Source organism: Mobula hypostoma, chromosome 7 (genome assembly GCF_963921235.1).
Source record: "Mobula hypostoma chromosome 7, sMobHyp1.1, whole genome shotgun sequence".
NCBI classification, from domain to species: domain Eukaryota; kingdom Metazoa; phylum Chordata; class Chondrichthyes; order Myliobatiformes; family Myliobatidae; genus Mobula; species Mobula hypostoma.
Window position 1 is genome coordinate 104364545 of NC_086103.1, and position 22094 is coordinate 104386638.

Here is a 22094-nt window from a genome sequence, read left to right on the forward strand (position 1 = left end):
GCCCACCGGATGGGAGGAGAGTAAAAAGTCCATGGTTAGGCCGAGATCCATCCTTGATAATGCTTTTCACCCTGCCCAGGCAGTGTTTATGGTAGATGTTCTTAATGGTGGGCAACTGGGTGCTGATAATCCGCTGGGCAGTTTTCACCACATGCTGGAGTGCTCTGCGGTCCGATACGAGACAATTGCCATACCACACCAAGATGCAGTTGGTGAGTATGCTCTCAATGATACAGCAGTAAAAGTCCGTCAGTATCCTGGGAGAGAGGTGAGCTTTCTTCATGCTCTGCAGGAAATAAAGGCACTGTTGCGCCTTTTTAATCGGGATGGAGGAGTTCAGGCACCAGGTGAGATCATCGGAAATGTGGACACCAAGGCATTTGAAGCTTGATACACACTCCACTACAGCTCTGTTGATGTAGATGGGGACTTGAGTGTGGCTCCTAGCATGCCTGAAGTTCACAATAATCTCATTGGTCTTCTGGGTGTTAAAGGCCAGCTTGTTGTTGGTATACCACGGGGCCAGGTGCTGAACCTCGTCCCTGTAGACCGTCTCATCATCCCGCTGATCAGGCCAACCACCATTGTGTCGTCTGCAAACTTGATTATGGACTTAGAACCGCGTACAGGAATGCAGTCATAAGTGAAAAGGGAGTACGGAAGAGGGCTCAGCACACAGCCTTGAGGCACGCCGGCGTTCAGGATGAGAGTGGAGGAGGAGAGGTTGTCTAACTTAACAGATTGGGGTCTGTTAGTCAGAAAGTCCAAGGTGCATTTGCAGAGGGATGAGCTGATACCAAGCTGGCGGAAGTTTGGCGATCAGCTTGGAGGGGATCACAGTACTGAATGCCGAACTAAAGTCAATGAACAGCGTTCTGATGTAAGAGTTGGGGCTGTCCAGGTGGGTCAGGGCAGAGTGAAGTGCCGTGGAGATGGCATCCTCTGTTGACCTGTTGGTGCGACAGGCAAATTGATGGGGGTCCAGGGTAGTGGGCAGACAGGATTTCTGATGTGGTAGAACCAGTCTCTCAAAGCACTTTGCAATGATGAGGGTGAGTGCAACTGGACGGAAGTCATTCAGGCCCGTGGCAGTGAAATGCTTCAGCACTGGCACGATGGTGGCGATCTTGAAGCTTCTGGGGCAACTGCCTGGGCCAGGGACAGATTTAAAAATGTCCGTGAAAACCCTGGCCAACAGCCCTGCACAGACTCTGAGCACTTGGCCAGGTATTCCATCCGGACCAGCTGCCTTCCGTACATTCACCCTGCTCAGGGTGGCGCAAACATCGGAGGTGGAAAGTGAGAGAGGCAGTTCACCAGGTGGGAGATCCGCTTTGAGGGTGACCTCCTTGTTCTCTCGGTCAAAGCGAACGTAGAAGTAATTGAGCTTATCAGGGAGGGAAGCGGAGCTGAAAGCAGGCACAGTACTAGGTGGTTTGAAGTCTGTAATGACCTGTATGACATGCCACATGCACCGGGAGTCCAAGGAGTTGAAATGCTCCTCGATTCTCTGTTTGTATATGTGTTTAGCCTGAGAGATTCCCCTCCTCAGGTTGGCCCTGACTGAGCTGTAAGCCTGCCAGTCTCCAGGCCTGAAGGCTGAATCTCTGGATTTGAGCAGGAGGTGAACTTCTCTGTTCATCCATGGTTTCTGACTAGGGAAAACTTATATTTGTTTTTGTGATGTCACTCTACCTACACACTTATTAAAGGCCTACGGAAAATCCAAGTAAACAACATGTACCAGTTCTGCTTTGTCTATGAATGCGAGGAAGATGGAAAGATATGGATGTTGTGTAGGTAGGAGGGATTAGTGTTTGGGTGTTTTTGATTTTGCTTTTTAGCTGGTTCGGCCCAGCATTATGGTCCGAAGGTCCTGTTTCTGTGCTGTACTCTTCTGTGTTATGTGTTCTTTGTCTGTTATTTCCTCAAAGAATTCCAGCATATTTGTCACTTCCCTTAAGGAAACGAATCTGACTCTGGCCGACTTTATCCTGTGCTTCCAAGTATCCCGAAACCTCATCCTTAATAATTGACTTCAGCATCTTCCCAATCAACTGAAGTCAGGCCAACTGGCCTATAAGTTCCTTTTTTTCCTGCTTCTGACCCTTCTTAAAGAGTTGAATGACATTTGCAATTTGCAAGTACTCCGGAACCATTCCAGAATCTAGTGGTTCTTGAAAGATAACTACTCCACAATCTCTTCAGCTACCTTCACCCTCCCTTTAGAATATTTCTTCTTTGGGATGTATCTATACTGTACCTTCTGAATTGCTTCCAGAAACTCCAGCTATTACTGTTCTGCTGTATTCCCTGAGAGTGTCTCCTTCCAACCATCTTTGGTTAGCTCCTCTCTCCTCCCTTTGTAATTCTCTTTACTCCACTGTAATACTGATACATCTGATTTTGGCTTCCCCCTCTCAAACTACAGGGTGAACTCTATCATAATATGATCACTGTCTTCTAAGAGTTCCTTTACCTTGAGCTCCCTAATTAAATCCGGTTCATTACGCAACACCCAATCCAGAATTGCCTTTTCCTTGTGGCTCATCCACAGAATGCTTTGAGTTGAGGTTGAGAATTCATCTGATATCATCTTCATATTATAAATTATTCATGCATTTTTAAGCATATAATGAGCAACTGTTCAGTTTTGCGGACCTAAATTGACAGTGTTTCTCAGTCAATGTCAAAGAAATATGCAGAATTTTCATGACCAGCAATAAACAAGCTATTTTAAACAAAAAGGCTCAAATTATTTTTACATGGGCTGTTGGGTCAAATTTAGGCCATTTTTTTTAAACAAAGCAACTGCCCTTCAGTCGCTGTCATGAATGTGGGGAGTCATATGTTTTACTGCTATTGGGTTAGCAGAAAGGCAGAAGTTTTTTTTAGGTACATGCAAGTTAAGATGAGAGATTTAATTTCCCCCTTGTGTAAATAATGTTAGTTATTGTTTACATGGAAATCAGCCATTTGGCCCATTTAACTCAATGCTGGCTCTTGAGCATTCCCATCAGTCCCTTTTTCCTGTAACTTGTTCTGTCCCTCTCTCTCTCATTCCCATTCACTCGTCCCAATTCCCCTACATCTATTACATTATAGATAATGTACTGAAACCAACTAACTGACCAATTGAAGTGTCTTTAGGAGGAGGGAGGAACCAGAAGTTAAACCATATGGTTCCAGGGAGATCGTGCAAAGTCTACAGTCAGAGCCACACAGTAGAAGAGAATATTTGAAGGAATGAAGAAGAAATGGAAAAATAATTGATATCAAATAATTGTTTTGATCTGAAGTGCACTAACATAATGAGAAGGAAGCGAATTAATTAGCTTCCAAAATGAAATTAGATAAATATTTAGTAAGGTAACTCTTGCAGGCCAAGTGGAAGGAGCTGGGAAGTGCGGTGACTGCTTCAAGGTCTCAGCTTTGCCCCAGTATTTCCAGCAGGCTTCAATTAACACTGAAAATGTAATGTCAAATATAATGATAACATTACTTGAACATTTAAATGTTTTGTTTCCAGGGCGAAAACTGAAACCACCTCGTCCAGCTTCACCGGTGGCAAATCCAGACTTCCCTGTGAAAAGAAAAAACAAAGATGGCAAAGGTAATCCAATAAGAACAATGGCACCTTGACAACGCAGGGTTGAGCCTTGGCTCTCAGGATCAAGTGAGCGGGAAGCTTATACAAAGAAAATCTAGAGTAGAGATGCTCCATCAGTCTGCTTTCTTCTGTTTTTAAAGGAAGTGAGTTGAGGCTTTGTTGGATAAATGTAATAGTGAGGCATCATCGCTATTTTAACTATCATGTCAACATGAACACTTACTGCTTTTCCTTTGGGAAATGGTTATTTGAAGGCATTTGAAGAGTGTGAGCTATGAGACAATGCTTTAAGTGTGCATCAATTAAGGTCTGACATGCAATTCACCCTCCTCCAGTCAGGTTGCATCAGAACAGCAAGTTAAATTCTGCAAGATGCTCAGGATCCCATTGTTTCTCCAGTGAGGCCCTCCATTGGCCAGGGTCGACCAGGATATTGCATCCTAGCTGTGTACATGATAAGCAAGCCAGGACAGCATGATATGGAGAGAACAGGAATTCTGCAGATGCTGGAAATTCAAGCAACACACATCAAAGTCGCTGGTGAACGTAGCAGGCCAGGCAGCATCTCTAGGAAGAGGTACAGTCGACGTTTCAGGCCGAGACCCTTCGTCAGGACCCCTTCCTAGAGATGCTGCCTGGCCTGCTGCGTTCACCAGCAACTTTGATGTGTGTTGCATGATATGGAGAGCAAGCTTTTGCCCATTCAGCAGGCAAGCCCCCCCTCTCCACGCAGCTGATGAATCCAAAGGAACAGCAGAAACCGATACAGTTTGATAGCAGCAGCATCGCAGGAGTTGCTAGTTAGCATTGAACTCAATCTAGAGACTCCAGCTATGGACATTTCCTATGGGTTTACTTAAAAGCCTTCCCCTCGAGTGGGTAGTGAAGGTTTCAGATGAGGTTTCCTTCTCCTAGATGAGCTGCCAACCACGGCTGAGAAGCCCCATCTGCCCGAAGAGATAGGTTTTAAGGTGCCAGTAGCCCACCTTTGCCCCTTCTCCTATCAGTGGAAACAGTTCCGCTGGGCTTGGTAGCTAAGCACGCATGAAGGCCGGGAGCTGGACTTGGTTGTTAGAGGCTATTTGGGACGCATGCCATTAAGATAACTTAATAGGTAGTGGGAGTTTATCCCCACTACCACCCCCTTCTATGACAACCTTAAAGAACCTTTTTCCATTAGTGTGCATAATGGGGTGCCAACAAGATCATTTGACCTCAGCCTTGCAGGACAGTGAACAATGCACATTATTATTACTTTTCAGTACTTCTTCACAAGGCCAGTGTTGAGGTTAGCAACAACTAGCCCAGTTTGCTATGAATGTGCCAGATCGAGAGTGATCTGGGCCGGCAACCCACACTATTTATATGTTGTGGGTGTCTCTGTGGTCCAGGCGTTATTGCTTCAAGGAGAGCTGGCAGAGAGTGGAACTTTGCAACTGCTTGGAAGTGCTTCCAGTGACTAGAGACATTTCAAACAGGATGCAGATAATTTGAAAAACAAAAAAAAATATGACACGTAATGAGTTTATTTAAGAGCTCATATAAATTTAATTGAAAGTATCATAATTAATTTAAATAACATTTTAAAAGAATCAGCTCTCTTGCCTGCATGAGCCCATTAAGGGCAAAGCAGAAATCCTTTATCCAAAAATCTGAAATCTAAAAAGCTCCGAAAACCGAAGTTTTTTTCACCAACAGCTGACGTCACTCAGGTGTGACGTGACAACACTAGCAGAGGCCCCCAGACGTCAATTGTGGCTCAGCGGTCGTACTGGTTACACGTGCATTTGCTGTTCGCTGATATTTTCTGTTCACTGTTGACTTTGTGTTTAATTTCACTGTGAAAATATCAAAAGGAGCTGCAGGTACCCCTATAGGTAACAATGAGAAAAAGAGAAGGAAGCATCTATCATTATCAATAACGCAGAAAGTGGAGTTATTGCAGAAGCTTTATCGTGGTGTGTCTGTGCAGCGTCTTACTGAAGAAAATAGTGTCGGAACTACCACTGTATATGATTTAAATAAACAGAAAGACAAGTTACTGAAGTTTTATAGTGACAGTGACATTCTACATTTATTCCAATAAGTCATTTACCATGTGTTTGATACGGTTCATTTGAAGCTGTATGTTTTTATGTTTTATTGAATGTTTTTGTTGGAAATGAAGTTTTTTCTTGTCATTATTCCCTAAACAATACAGTATAACAACTATTTACATTGCATTTACATTGTATTAGGTATTATAAGTAATCTAGAGATGATTTAAAGTATACGGAAGGATGTGTGTAGGTTTAGTGCGCCGCCGGGTCCTAAACTACACCGCACTGAGACAGGTTTAATAAGAGACTTGAACATAGGTGTTTTTTGGTATCGGGGTGGGGGGGGGGGGCGGTCTGAAATCCGAAAAATTCTGAATTCCGAAATGCAACTGGCCCTAAGGATTTCGGATAAGGGATTGTGGACCTGTACTTGATTATCAGCCTCCTTTAAACCTTCACCTGCCACACCACAATACACTGACTGCAGTGTGTCCTACCTGCACAATTCACTGTCGTTACTGGGCTGGGCCAACAGCACCATACAAGCCTGCAGCCAGGAGCATCACCGCCTGTAGATTTCCTATTAAATGCTCCCAATGACGTGCGCCTCAAATAGCCTCTGACAGCCAAGACCGGCTCCTGGCCTTCACGTGTGGCTTAGCTACTATGCCCGGCGGAAATATTTCTACTGGCAGGAGGAGGGGCAAATGTGGGTTACTGGTGCCTTAAAACCACTTGCTTCAGGCAGATGGAACTCATCAGCCATGGTTGGCAGCTCATCTAGGAGAAGGTGAATTCTGATCTCAACCTTCCACCACTTTGCGGCAATACCCATCCATGGGGAAGGATTCGAGAATAGGGCTGTCCTACGTTCAGTTCAATATTGACTGGCATCTCCTACAAAGCTGCTGGTGCCAAACTGTTTCAGTCTCGGCCATTCCTTTGGCTTCATCAGATACGTGAAGAAGGGGAGCTTGGGACTTGGGCAACAGCTTGCTCTCCATATTATACTGCCCAGGCTGGCGTCCCTAGACAGCCAGGACACAGCGTCCATGGTTGTCCCTGAGTGACGGAGGCCTCATCATTAAAGTTGTTGTGGCAGATCCAGTGAAGAGAGGTGTTTGCCTCTTAACCAATATCATTCACTGTTGATGCAACACCAAGGCTCTGTGGGAAGCACTGCCCTGTGAGCCCAAAAGGCCAAAGATTTGAACTGGAGTCGAGATACTTGGCCATGGAATTCAGGTCGACCAAAAGAGGGTAGAAGATATGTTATGCGACTATTGCAAATTGAGCCGAGGAGCTGTACCTGCTGTCCTTCCTCATACTGAGTCCCCAACTGACATTAACTAAAGCAAGTTTTCTGGTGGATATCTCACAGATCTTTCTGACAGAAATTGACTTTCTTGTTTCCTTTGTAACTCTGCGCTTTGAAAACTCCTTTATTGGTCATAAAATACCTTGGGGTAAACCTGTTAATGAGAAAGCATTATACAAATGTGAATCTTGATTTCTGGTCATCAAAGGAAAATCATCAGATGGATTGTAACATCGAAAGCAGCTTAGTATATGAATATTTAGCTTAGTATGTACAATGCTTTACATGCTGTTAAATATTTGCAGGAAACACAATCTACCTCTGGGAGTTCCTTCTGGCTTTGCTCCAAGACAAGAATACATGTCCCCGATATATCAAATGGACTCAGAGGGAGAAAGGCATTTTCAAACTGGTTGACTCGAAAGCTGTGTCCAAACTATGGGGTAAACACAAAAACAAGCCGGATATGAATTATGAGACAATGGGCAGAGCTCTCAGGTGCGTTACATTAGTGTGGTGAGTATAGAAATACACCATTCATCTGTGAAGGGTTTAGTTAGTCTGCTTACAGAATTGCCAAGATACAGCTTTGTTGCTAGTGATTTCCTCACACAGGCCTGGTCAATCATCCTTATGAAGCTGTATACTGTCTAGTGTTGACTTGGTAATCACACTTGTCCCGTGCCTAGTTGAAGCATCATAGACCCAGGATATAGAAGCAGAATTAGGCTGTTCAGCCCAGCAAGTCTGTTCTGCTGTTCAATAATGGCTGATGTTGTGTTTGTTTTTGCATAACTCCATTCTTCTACATTCTCTCTGTAACTCCTAAATCTGCCCCCCCCCCATATCCAACCGAAAACCTATCAGTCTTTACTTTAACTATACCAAATTACTTAGCCTCCAGCCATTCATGGCAAAAAATTTCATGCTTTAGCTGAAGAAATTACACTTCATCTTAGTTCTAAAGGGATGTCTCTTTATTCTGAGCCTGTACTCTCAGATCCTAGACTTTCCTACTAATAGAAGTACCTGGTCCGCTTCCATTCTATCCAGGCCTTGTCAGTATTCTGTTGGTTTCTACCAGATGCCCCTTTATCCTTCTGAACTCCTAGCGAGTACAAGCCTAGCACTGTCAAATCTCATCAATCTTGCAAATCGGGCAGTCAGTTTCTTCAAGGTTTGTGATCATTTTCATTGCCAAGTTACACACTTTTTTGCTGTTCTTAGTTTTTTTTTCTTCAATTACTCAAAGCTTTTCTTCCTGTGAAAACTGAGCAAGGCCAGCCTTTGTTCTTTTTAAACCAATCTGTCAAAACTTTGCATATTGAGTTCCATAAGTACTTTTTCAGAAGTTTTTTTTTGTATCCATTTTTCTGTCGGTCTACCTCAGAAAGCGTGGAATGTATATCAATTTTTACCCTGAGAATACAATTATAGATTACTTTTCATCAATCCAGCACATTCTCCGAATATAAAACAGGGATTCAATGGAAAATTTTTGGGTATTTGAATATTTGTTGCCTAACATATGGCAAAGAAGTGGTGTTCTGGCTCCCAGTCCAGTTAAACAATAATGTAATTGTAGTCTCTTCTGCTGTGAAGGCAATGCCTTAATAAAGGAGAAATTAACATTATTGTTGCGTTCAGTTTGGGCTGGTATACTCCAGGAAGGATATACAGTCATTTTGAGAGGCCATTGAGGGCCAATCTGCTGGAAATCCTCTAAAATATTAAAAATAATTTGATAAAGTAGACACAGAGAAACTCTTCTCTGATAGTGGGGATAACTCCACTAATGTGTAGCAACTGAATTACGTGGGATTGTATTAACATTGCAATTTGAAAATCAAAACTTGGATGTTGGAAATTTAAAATTAAAACCGTGGATTTTGAAAACTATTCCTTGGGCTAACAATATCATTTGAGAAAGTTATGCATCCCTTCATGTTGCAAGGCATCCTTGCAACCTTGGCATAATTTTAGATGCAAAGGATGGTACAGTAAATGATGGCTGAGGAACACAATAGTGATCCCAAAGTACCACGTAGGGTGACCTGCAGATAAGAACATAATCAGTGCACCTTCATAATTCTGAATCAGCGCAGACCCCTACTAGCTTGCCAATGGTTCTTCTACTGTAACACTTTATTCTGCATTTTGTTATTACTTTTTCCATGTACAACATCTAGGTACTGATGTAATGAAGTGATCTGGATGGATGGTATGAAAACATGCCATTTGACAGTAATAAACCAATTTACCAGTCACTGACTGTCAATTCCACTACACACCTCCAGTTGAAGACTAGCCTTGATTTCCTGATGTTGCTAGCTTGCCTGCAACCCTAGCCTGATATGACACCCTCCCCACCCCACCGCACAAACTGGTCATTGACAGAATTAGACCTGTGGATGATCTCCTGAGTTTGACCTTCCAAGAACACCAGGCAGTACATTTTTAATGCAGAAACATGCAACAGTATTAAGGTTGGAGCAAATCCATTGGACAAATCAGAAAGCATTTGCCACTGAAGTTTAGGAAGCCGTGTAATTCTCCTCCCTTCGTGGCAATGGATACTAACAAGTTGAAGCAGCAAACTCCAAGATTTAGTTGGGTAAGAGTATAAAGTAATGTGGAGCAAAAGTGTGCAGGGAATTGAGTTGTAGATGAGTTGAAAAGGGTAGCATTTATCAGATGAATAACCCTGATGTTCCCCGTCTATTAGCTAAGTTCTTCACATCTCTGGCTAGTTGCTGGTTACAGGAGAGCTCACTTGTCTTGGGTATCAGAGTTATGGAAGAGGCATCTCTTGTAGCAATGTTTGTGTAGCCAAATTAGTCAGCTAAGACAAACCAAACTAAAATTGTAGCAAATAAAACTTTGTTTCAGAGAAACTGGGAAGATTGGTTGAATGCTTGTATCAACTGTGATGCATTCAGGCTGCTTGAAACCATCGGCCTGATATTTGCAATAATAATGTTGGCAGTCTGAAGGGTAGACTGGTGCAGCTTTCCTAGATCCAATCAACACAATTAGTGATTTGTTGGAACTGCAGCTAATTATTCAACAGTCACACTAAGTACCATTGAACATGTTAAGTGTTTTCAACAGCTTTAATTGTGTGCCATATTAGACATGTTTAGAGATTTAGAACAAGGCAGCACTCTTTGGCCTAATGTGTCCATGGCCCAGCTAGTCCTACTTTTCTGCATTTGGCCCACATCCCTCCAAGGTCTGCCTTGCCATGCACCTATCCAAGTGCTTCTTAAGTGTACATGCCACTCTTCTGGCAGCTTTCCATCCTCTGCGTGGGGAAAAAGATGCCACACGTCACCCTAAATCTATGCTCCCTAGTTTTCATTTCCAGCCCTCGAGGAAAACACAGTTACCATGTGCCTCTCATAACCTTAAGCATTTCTAGATTGTTGCCCCTCATTCTCCTGTGTTACAAGGAATAAAGACTTAATCTGGCCACCTCTCCCTGTAACTCAGGCCGTCTGGACATGCAACATCCTCTTAAATCTTTTCTGCATTCTTTTAGCTGAGCAAATTGCTGTCCGAAAAAGTTAATGTCATTTTAGTCCATAAGACATAGGAGCAGAATTAAGCCATTCAGACTATTGAATCTACACTGCCATCTGATCATGACTTACTTATTTTCCTTCTCTACCCCATTCTCCTGCCTTCTCCCCATAACTTACTATATAAGAACCTACAAATCTTTGTTCTGGAGTTCAATAGTCAATAACTTAATGTCAGAGAAATGTATGCAATATACAGCCTGAAATTCGTGTTCTTCACAGACATCCATGAAAACAGAAGAGTGCCCCAAAGTATGAGTGACAGTAAAAATATTAGAACCCCAAAACCCCTCCCCTTCCCAGGCACAGGCAGCAGTGAAGTAACAACCTTCCCCCACCCCCACCGCTCCCACTTCGGCAAAAACTGCATCAGCACCCTCCACCTACCAAGCAAGCAATAGCAAAACCTCCAAGAAAGACCATGATCTGCAGTAGAACAAAAACTAATTGTTCACTCAACAATTTGACATAACACACACTCTCTCCTTCCTTAATAAAGGGAAACAGAGGTGTCTCTCTTTCACAGTGAAAGGGGGAGACATAACAAAACAACTTGCTGATTTGCGTTGTTTAAGTCTGTCATGTTGCTTTTCTCCCACAAGTTCTCCAGCTCAAGAATCAGCAACAAACTCTTCCCCCAACAACGAAAGAGAGAGTGAGTGCAAGATTCGCCAATTACTGAGCCCCTGACAGCTGATCTGCTGTTTCTGATTTTCCGTTTTCTCCCACAATGCTTCAGTTGGCCGCGCCTGCTTGGAATCAGTTCATTTACAGGGCGGCGAAGCCTCAGAAACCCCGAAGGAGTGCTTTTCTTGGCTGAGTCCTTGGGGTTTTGAAAAGCGGCTGGTCATGAGCCCCCGGGAGTAGATCCACCGCCACAAAGAACCAAAGTCTGAGTGTAATTCCAGGTCAGGTTCTCCAACAGAGCCCCACCCACCCTGAAAATGGAAAAGAGAGGCGCTAAAGGTAGAAATTAAGCTGTTTGCAGATGAGCTCGAAGGAGTTGCTGTTAAGTGCCATCTTAGCTCTACTCTCAATATACTCAATGAGTTGGCTTCCACAGCCACCTATGGCAATGAATACCACAGATTCACTATCCTCTGGCTAAAAGGAATCCCTTCCGATTTCCATTCTAAAGGGACGTCCTTTTATTCTGAGGCTATGCCCTTTGTTGCTAGACTCTTCCACAATAGGAAACATCCTCTCTACTCTATCTAGGCCTTTCAATATTTGGTAGGTTTTAATGTGTCTCCTCCCCTACCACCACCAATTCTTGTAAATTTCAGTGAGTAAAGACCCAGAGCCATCAAATACTTCTCATACATTAATCCTTTTATTCCCAGGATCATTCTCGTAAAGCTCCCTTGGACCCTCTCCATTCCACATCATTCCTTTGTTATGGAGCCCAAATTGCACACAATATTCCAAGTATGGTGTGACCAATGTCTTATTTAACCTCGGCATTACATCCTTGGCTTTCTGTTCTAATCCTCTCGAAATGAATACTAACATTTAATTTGTCTTCCATATTACTGACTCAACCTTTAAGGAATCCTGCCCGAGGACTCCCGAGTCCCTTTGCACCTCCAGTTATTGAATTTTCTCCCCATTTAGAAACTAGTCTGTGCCTTTCTTCCTTCTACCCAAGTGCATAACCATACACTTCCCTGCACTTGTATTCCATCTGCCACTTCTTTGACAATCTTCCTATCTGTCTAAGTCCTTCTGCAGACTCCCTCCTTCCTCAACACTACCTGCCCCTCCACCTATCCTTGTAGCATCCCCAAACTTGGCCATAAAGCCATCAATCCATCATCCAGATCATTAACATAAACATGAGAGGTAGTGGTCCCTACGCAGACCCCTGCGGAGCAGCACTAGTCACCGGTAGCCAACCAGAAAAGGCCCCTTTCATTCCTGCTGTCAGTCAGCCTAGTACTGAAGGTGCTGGAACTTGGAAATAAAACATTAAATGCTGATGAGAGGCCATCAGCTGGATTAACAATTGTCTTTTTTTCTCGGTGAATAAGGCCTGATGTGCTGAGTCTTTCCAACAGTTTCATCTGTTGAACTGCACTTGTAAATCAGCAACTCTACATTTGACAATATTTACAGTTTATAGACATTTTGCTCCAGTGCTGATTGGAAAAGCTGTCTTCAGCAGGTTTCTTTGGGTGGTTGGGCAGTAATCTTTCAGCTGAGGTTAACCTCTTCAAATGAAGCCATTGTACATTTGGAAGGAGGTTTTGCACACTGAGGTCTTGCAGGGAATTTCCTGTGTTTGAATAGTTTGCTGCAGTGATTCAGGGGCCACTCACAAAGTTGTTCATGAACAGTAGATGCAGGATTTTAATCTTCTATTGACAGCAAGTTGTTTAGATCCCAAAATGAGAACCAGGGAAATTTTGGGGGTTTGCATGGTTGAATATAATCCAATAGCGGGAAAACCTGTGTATTGACCTGCATCCAGTAGATTTCTTTTAATTAAAAAAAGTATCTTTCAGTAGCATTAAATTGTCATGTTGAGAATTACTGGCAAGGAGGCTTCTGTAGATCTTCGACTCCATCCTTGTTACCTTTCACTAATTGGCATCATCTTCATTGATTGTCCATTTAGATGTCAAGAGATCTAGTCCTGGATATTGACCTCCACATTTGGTGGCATTTTGAAGAGTCATTGTGTGCCACAACTGAGGACCAGGAACTAAATAAAACCATGCAACCTAATTTCCAGGCAAAATCTCAAAGGAGCATTGTGTGGAGAATGGGGCTTTCTCACTCCAATTTGACACACAAAATTATATGGAGTGATATCATTTCAATCAATCTTGTTCTGTTCTAAAATTTAGTGGTTTGTTTTCAAATGCACCATACGACTATGTTTTTAGACATTTGTTGGTCAATATAGATCTCCAAATAAATCTGTGGCAGGCAGTGTAGTAAGTTATATACTGTAGATTAGCCAACTTTAGATTAATCACAAGATATTTTGCAATCATCACAAATAATATGGTTACTGGAGATGTGCTGTGGTTGTCAAAGGTCTGGTATTGTCTTAGAAGAAGGCATTTCCTTAACCAACTCAGAATGTTTGAACTCAAAACGTCTTTGTTTTCATGGTTCTCAGCTTAGTTTTAGTTGTTGATTAGCTTGGTCAGATTTCAGCTTGATTACTGCCTTCATTTGGAGAAAGGAAATAGAATTGCAAGGAGTACAACATAAACTTGATTTGTATTTTCTGAGCGTAATAGTTTATGCAGTGCCCAAGACTTGCGCATAGTACCAAGGTAATTTTATGTATTGCACTGTACTGCTGCCACACAAAAAAACACAAACTTCATGACATGGGTGATGCTAAACCTGATTCTGATATAGATCTGTACTGAGGACTGAGAGTAGGAAGGCGGCAAGGAGAGGGGAGTCATGGTTAGGGAGAAGGGAAGCACCAGAGAGACATTCTGTAATGATCAATAAACCAATTATTTGGTATCAACTTATCTTGCCTGGTGTCTCGGGGCTGGGTGTGTCTGCACACGTGCCATCTCTGCCCCCACCCGCCCTGTCACTCCTTCCCTGCCACCTGTCCCACAGTGCTGCACCCTCGCCACTCCCAACAACCTTTGTTCCCACCAGATTTGCAATCTCGTTTTCCGCTACATGTTGACAAATGCAGTACTGTGCTATATACAAATGCACCCTGGCTACATATATATGTGCCTAAGACTTTTGAGATTAATGGGTTGAAGTAAATGGAAAATTTTAACAAAACTGCAGATGCTAGAAATCTGAAATAAAGTAGAGAAAATACCTGAAGCATTCAGTAGCCCAACAGCATATGTGGAGAGATTGTAAGCATAGAAAGATGGAAGGAGTGGCTGGCTAGCAGGTAGAGCCAGATGAGGGAGGTGATAGGCAGATGAAGGAGAGTGGAAATGATGTGAAAAGCTGGGAGCTGATTGGTGGAAATTACAAATGACTGAAGAAGATGGAATCTGATAGGAGAGGGCAGTGACCCATAAAATTGAAGGAAGGCAGTGAATAGGCAAACTGAAGGGAGGGGTGTGTGTGGTTGATGGGCAAAGGAAGGGAAAGGGAAGATGGGAAGCATCAATTTCTGTCACTTCTGGTTAAGTGCTCCTTATGTCTACTCTTTTTTCTTCATCCCACCAGCACCATCACTCCATTCCCTCCTTTGACAGCACATTGTGCAGGACAATTCCCTACCTCTGCCCTTTCATAGCACATTATGCAGGATGATTCCCTCTCTCAGTCCTTTGACAGCACATTGTGCAGGACTATTCCCTCCCTCTCCCCTTTGGTAACACATTATGCAGGATGATTCCCATGAACATTGACTTCTCAAACTTCCGATAATACCCCACCTTCCCCTCATACCCCATCCGTTATTTATTTATATATACACATTCTTTCTCTCTCTCTCCTTTTTCTCCCTCTGTCCCTCTGACTATACCCCTTGCCCATCCTCTGGGTTTTTCCCCCCTCCCACTTTTCCTTCTCCCTGGGCCTCCTGTCCCATGATCCTCTCATATCCCTTTTGCCAATCACCTGTCCAGCTCTTGGCTCCATCCCTCCCCCTCCTGTCTTCTCCTATCATTTTGGATCTCCCCCTCCCCCTCCCACTTTCAAATCTCTTACTAGCTCTTCCTTCAGTTAGTCCTGACGAAGGGTCTCGGCCCAAAACGTCGACTGTACCTCTTCCTAGAGATGCTGCCTGGCCTGCTGCATTCACCAGCAACTTTGATGTGTGTTGCTTGATTCCCTCTCTCTTCCCTTTGATAACACATTATGCAGGATGATTCCCCCTCTCCCCTTTCACAGCACATTGTGCAGGATGATTAAACTCTTCACAGCATCAGAATACAAGAACATCACTTCAGAACAGAAATGAAGAAGATTTCTTTTCGCCAGAGTGATGAGTCTGTGGAATTCATTGCCACTGACAGCTGTTGAGGCCAAGTCATAGGGTGTAGTTGAAGCAGAGTTCTATAGGTCCTTGATTAGTGACTACATGAAAAAGGTATGTGAAGCGGGAGAAAGGGGTTGAGGGGGATAATAAATCAGCCATGATGGAAGAATCCTGTGATGTTATCTTTCACAAACTGCTGAACTTCCCCAGCTGTGCACTTCAGCACAAACAGACTGTTCAAACTTTGCACAAACTGGCAGCTGCAGCCAAAACACTTGACATTCAAATTTTGAATCCAAAACCGTTATTTGTTTAACAGTGCAGTCGGCTAGTGAGAGTTTTGGTGTCCATTATCTGGACATAGCTCAGTTATTAAATGAAGGCTTTTTGCTGCCCACCTTATGGTAGATCATGGTGGGTTAACGGTGTTTGAGCTGGACCACTCCTGGTGCTGAAGTAACCGATACCAGGCAGTAGGCAGAATGAGGCTAAATCCTCTGGTTATGGCACAGGCTGTGAAGGAACTTCTGCAATTTTGGCTGAGCCAAAGATCTGGGTCGCAGTGGTGTTCTGAAATGTTGGTTGTAAAATGACCCCAGAACTGAATAGTTCTGTTGGGGTTGGAGACGTGCCAGTTTCATCAAATAAGCCCTGCGTGAGCATAATGCATATTCTAAGCCAATGACAACTTGTATTTTAATTTAGAGTAGTGTTGTTTAGAACAGAAGCATGCCGTTCAGCCAAACTTGTCTACACCGACCAAAGTCTCTAACTGAACTAACTCCTTTTTTTTTGCAATAGAGCTACACCTCTGCGTATAAAACTAAATAAAATATCAAAAAACAATGATGAGATAATGATTAGATGTGAAATCTAATTTTTTTTAAGCCCCTCACTCTGATGATTAAAGTCTGTCACAACCCTTGTGGCCCATCAGGCCCGTGCTTATGCCGGTTTCCATGGCGTGAAGCCTCCCACCCCCCCCCCCAGATAGGACGCCAGTCTATCGCGAGGTTAACCCCCAGCATTTGCTGGTACCCATTCTCAGCTGGGTAGACTGGAGCATTGTGTGGTTAAGTGCCTTGCTCAAAGACACACACGCTGCCTCAGCCAAGGCTCGAGCACACGACCTTCAGATTGCTAGTCCAACGCCCTAACCACTGGGCCACGCGCCACACCCTCACTCTGATGAGGGTCATAAGATCATGCGAAGCAAGTTATACCTTCAAACACAGAAACACCAGTCATATTTCCTGGCATTTTAAGTGAGGAATTCTTGGTGTTTTACTGTTTGGGAGCAGTCCAAATAGTAATTAATAAAAAAAGACGTTTATGAAGTCACAAAGGCTACCTAACAATATCAATATCTGGCTAGACATGATTGGAACAAAGTAAGTTCCATGTAAGTAGCCCTCAGAAGTGATCTAGGTTTTTATTCTGGCCTCAGCCACCTGAACTGATAGTCTAGGACTTCCAGCATTTGAGGAGGTTCTGCAGAGACATGTCAGTGACAGATAGAGAATGGAGACAGTGATGCAATTACAATGCTTCACTCAGAGTCTGAATAATGTGAAGGTCACATATAAGAACATTGTTGTCAGTATGCTGTGTTGCCTTCACTTAAGACGTTAACTTAGAGCTTCAGCTCTCTTTCTCCAGCTAATATTGTTGAAATTAGCTTAGGGGCACTTTGGGAGGAGAAAAATTTCTTTCAGAGGCGAAGGCCAAAAGGGAAACCACACACTCGATTTCAGGCAGCATGCATTAGTGAAGTTGCACTAGTATGTTGCAACACAAAAATAAGAATCTGTAATTCTTCATGGTGTGGTGTGTGGCCAAGTGGTTAAGGCGTTGGAGTAGCGATCTGAAGGTCGTGAGTTCGAGCCCCAGCCAAGGCACTTAACCACACACTGCTCCACAGTCCGGCAAAATGCTGGGTGTCAACCTCGCAATAGACTGGCATCCTATCCGGGGGAAAGTCTCATACTCTCAGTCGCTTCACGCCATGGAAACAGGCATAAGCACTAGCCTGATGAGCTCGGGTCAGACTTAATTCTTCATGTGTCAGTATTTAGACTTGGAGAGGCTGGCTTTTTGCACTGAAGACACAAAATTCAGGAAATATTCAACAGGTTAGGCATCTGTGGAGAACTTCCTTCCATCACTCATGTTTGTTTGTAATGAGATTCCAGGGTGTACAAATTTTCACCTTTTCCGATTGTGATTAGTAATGGTAGTTCTGTATTTTGAAAGATTTCCACTAGCAAGAATGTGTAAACTATATTCCTAGTACCATAGTGCATGTCTGTGTTTGTATTAGCTAGAAATTTTGATTCTCTTGCAGAATAAAGGAATTGTAAGTAAGTCGCTTTGTAAATCTACAGGCAGCTATAATCCTGTCCTTTCCTTTCAATTACAGATATTATTACCAAAGAGGAATCCTTGCCAAGGTGGAGGGGCAGCGCTTGGTCTATCAGTTCAAGGAGATGCCCAAGAACCTCATCTGCATTGATGACGATGAGCCCAGTTCTATTTCTGAAACCCAGGAAAATCCTCCAAAACTCTCAGCATACAAGCTTCCCATGACTTCAGCAACCGTCTTGCCGTCGGTAGTCACCAGTTGTATCCAAACCCAGAAACCCAGGGTTGCCTCACATGTGATGTCCAGTGTGAGGGAAGGTTCACCCCAGCCCTCTACTGTAGTCAAGTCAATGAAGGCAAGTTGTGTTGGAGAGACTGAGCAAGGGTCAGTGCACATACTGTCACCAGAAATGTTGAAAGATGTTCAGTCCCTTCCCAAAGTGCAGCAACCCAGTGTTCTCAAGACTGCGCAGGTGGTACACCCAGCTCCACCTCACCGTGAAGAGCAGAAGGTCACCAGCAGAAACATCCCATTTTCAGCATCGATGACTCCATCAGCACAGTCAGTGAGGTAAAGAGCAAGTACTATTTTAAGTCCTGAGCATAGAGATAATGGCACAGCTGGTAGTATGGCAGCCTCACAGCTTCAGAGATCAGGGTCAATCCTAGCCTCTAATATTATCCTTGTGGAGTTTTCACAGCTCTCCCACGTCCCAAACATGCACTGGTTGAAAGGTTGATTGGCCACTGTAAATGACCACTAATAGGGATGTGGAAAGTGAATCAACCACTTGCGAGGGTAAATAAGAGAAGGGGGCAACAAGGAATGGAGTTGATCTGAGAGCTGGAATATACTCAGTGAGCCAAATGCCCCCCACATCATCAGAGATCATAAAAGAATATCCATCCATAGCAACCTCCTGAAAGGGTTAATTAACAAAAGGAAGTTAACAGATTGATGCAGAGCTACAATTCTCTTAATAATAGCAGAAGAGAGTAGAGCTCAGTAATTCAGCTGCTTTTGTCGGAAAATAGTTAAATCATTTGCCTGGCATATCCATTCAACCTTAGACTAATCTGGGAGCAGGGGTCGGTGAGATCGTGTGAGGTTTTACCGCAGACTGTTGTTAGAGGTGATAGGCCAAGTAATCTGACAGTCTGGGTAAACTGTCACTGAACTCACTAGCAATACCAAGATGTTGATCAGCCAGTTTGCGTTGTTATTGTGATTCTGTGCTGCTCGATATAATCCAATAAGATAATGTCTTAAACATTAGTGTGGTCTCAGAAGAACATGCAAGAATTTTGCCAGTGCTCTGTACTGTACAGCAACAAGTTTTTTTTGTTGGCTGAAGTTTTGCACTTCCTCTGCACAGAGGTTTCCAGGCTTTTGGTTATTGTCATTCTTGATGATAAATTCTCTGGTCAACGTGGTGGTAACTGTTCTCAATGTTGGGCAAACAAAAATTCTACCCATATGCTTTTCTCCATGGTTTGATTTGGAGACTTCTGGGGAATGGCACTGTAGGTTGAATGTGCCAGACTTGAGCTTAGGGAAAATAGAAAGTGTGTTCAACTACACAGAGGAAATATTAAAGATCAGTTTCTCTTCCCTACCATATGATGCTCCTTTGGACTGAGGCAAAGAGATGCCACGGACATGCGGCAGGCTGGCACTCATTAATACATAAAATGCAGAATCTATGAATTACTTTACCAAAACGTTCACACTGCTAGCATATGAAGTGTTTTATGATAACAGCTTATATCCTTCCCCTGTCAAGAAATGACTGGCAACGTTTGAGTGGAGAGTAGCAATCATGTATACCAAGGAGGAGTATGATATTTGACAAGCTGCAAATTGTAGACAGGCTAGTCTTTAATCAATGTCTGTACAGTTACACTTTCCATTGGAGTTGCGCCAGAAACCTTAGTCCTTAGTTATAGAATGTTAATTGGTTTGCCCAGTAGGTTAGCTAAGATCTGACTATACTGTACCAAATAGGGTAAAATCTGGCTGGAGTTGGTGTATTCTTCATGGGACCACATACATTTCTCCAGGGTGCTAGGATTTCATCCCACATTAAAAAGCATGCAGGATGGTCAGTTGATTAAGCACTGATAATTGCTGCCAGTGTGTGAAGGGTATAATCTAGGAGAGGGGGATAACTGTTGGGTCAATAAAATGTGTTCAAGTAGAATTAGTGCAAAAATGGGCAGTCAACACGGACTTAGTGGGCCAAGGGACCAGTTCCACGGTCTGTGGCTGAGTCTGTGATGATGTGAAGTCATCCAATAGAATATTTTATTCCCAGCAATCTCTTAGGATTATTAACTTGCTGCAAATGTGAAACTGGGAAATGTTCAAAACAACAATAGTTTGAAAATTGTGGAAAACATTTCTGATCTTCTGATTTTGTTCTTTCCCCAGAACGATAAAAACTCCATCACAGGTTCCAGTGGTTGTATCACCAGGAGCTCAGAGAATCAACACTGTTACATTGCAAACTGTCCCGCTCACGACTGTGATCACGAGCACTGATTTAGCAATGTCCTCCCCCAAGTTCATTTTCCAAACAGTTCCATCTTCCCATCAGGGGACGGTGCTGAAAGAAAACGTCGCCTTGCAAGGGGACTCACTCATTGCAAAAATAGTCACACCCACCTCTCTTGCTGTCCATGGTGCCAGCATTCAGCAGGTTATTCCAACTAGCCCACAGCTACCAGATAATACAACACAAGGTGCGTCTTTGTACAGTGCAGTAGGTGCCGCCACTCCCGTGGTAACCTTTGCATCTACCAGTCAGCAGATTATGAGTCAACCACAAGGCACAGTGTTCACATCGGTGATCAAAGCACCAGAAACCAAGCAACCTGTTATACAGACTGCAGCCAAGCAGGAAGATCAGAAAGGGACCATGGGACCCAGCCAGCAAAGTGAGCATAGAACCCAGCAGTCCCAAGTAATTGTGCTCACAAATTCGGCAATGCTTCCTCATCACATGCTTTTTGGAGCAGGGGAACACAGGGAAGTGGACACACAGTGACACTGCAGACTTTCCCTTTCAAGCCTCCTCAGCTCCATTCCCAATTCTTTTTAAAGTTAGAGCTACAAAGTATTTTCTGGGTGGTTTACTTGAAGTAATGTTCAACTCGATCTGTGCTTAGTTTTAACGTTATAAATAGAGGTTACAGGGCAAAGGTGCTACTAAACTGGAGGTAATGACAGAAGTTAAAAATATAATCTTAAAAGAAGCTTTTGCTCTTTTAATTTTTTTTGGTTTCTGGATGACTTTGTTAGAAGAATTTAGAACATTTTTCAAAACTGAGTTGCATTTCTTACAATTATAGCACACTACCATACAGAAACGAATTGTAGATCAGTCAGCTTTTGTGGATTGGCACACGATGGCCTTTGCAATGGAAGTGCTGATAAACTGGCATCGAGATTGTTTGCGCTGATAATTATCCCTGCGTTACATGAAACCTATCAGTTAAAGGGTTCAGACGAATATAAAAGGCAGCTCTTTTAATATCTAGATCCACATGTTCAAGCATAAATTTGGTTTCTTTGCGATTAAGTATTTTTTTCTCTCTGTGTTGGATTTAAAAAGGCAGAATATCCAGAATATTTGGCTGGTTTATTTCACCATGACCCCTACTCTTTTCTTTCTATTATAAATTTGTACAGACTTTGCTATGAATCCAATGAGTAAAGAAAGGAAACAGTATTTGCTTATTAGATGGGCTTTTGTCAATGGGATTTTTCTTTAAAAAGAAATTATCCAAGGGATTTTTATTTTCGCAGGAACCTTCAGCTCCACGGTGTAAATATTTTTTTAAAAAACTTTTCCTTGATTTTGTAAATAATGTATTTTGTGTTCTATTTTTGAGGTTGAAAGAATATTTGAAAATTCCAATTACTAGCTCTTTTTTTTAAAAAAAGAAAGAGGTACATTTTGTATAGTTTTAAGATTTGATGTTAAAACCATGTTTCCACTGGCATTAGTGAGCATATGTTCAAGGCAAAAATAAATAATTTTAGTTGCTATGTTTGTGTGTGTTTTAAATTTTAAAATGGGTATTGCTAGCATTTGCTGTATGGCAGATGGAGGATTCTTCATTTTATTACAATCTCCTGCTGAAGGTACAAAATAGTCCCTACTAAGTACCCATTTGAATGGTTATGTGTTTGTCTGCTCACCTACAGTGGAGCAGATTTTGTCTTCCAAATGTATTTCTTCCATTTCACCATTCT

At 42.9% G+C, this 22094-nt stretch overlaps 1 protein-coding gene and 1 long non-coding RNA gene across 7 annotated transcripts in view; one reads left to right on the forward strand and one right to left on the reverse strand.

Moving 5' to 3' along the window:
• Positions 1-21880, forward strand: part of LOC134349440 (ETS-related transcription factor Elf-1-like) — a 140253-nt gene extending 118373 nt beyond the window's left edge. For all 6 annotated transcript variants that reach the window (XM_063053744.1, XM_063053748.1, XM_063053746.1 and 3 more), the window contains 4 exons: positions 3530-3613; positions 7273-7465; positions 17895-18407; positions 20268-21880. In XM_063053744.1, coding sequence (XP_062909814.1) covers positions 3530-3613; positions 7273-7465; positions 17895-18407; positions 20268-20883 — 1406 coding nt within the window. In that variant the 3' untranslated portion in view covers positions 20884-21880. The remainder of the gene's footprint in view (positions 1-3529; positions 3614-7272; positions 7466-17894; positions 18408-20267) is intronic.
• LOC134349441 (uncharacterized) lies at positions 4946-15165 on the reverse strand. Its single transcript, XR_010018673.1, has 3 exons — positions 14357-15165; positions 7287-7403; positions 4946-5481 (listed from the first exon to the last, which is right to left on the reverse strand). It is a non-coding gene; the product is annotated as an uncharacterized LOC134349441 (long non-coding RNA).
• Positions 21881-22094: the final 214 nt, after the last annotated feature.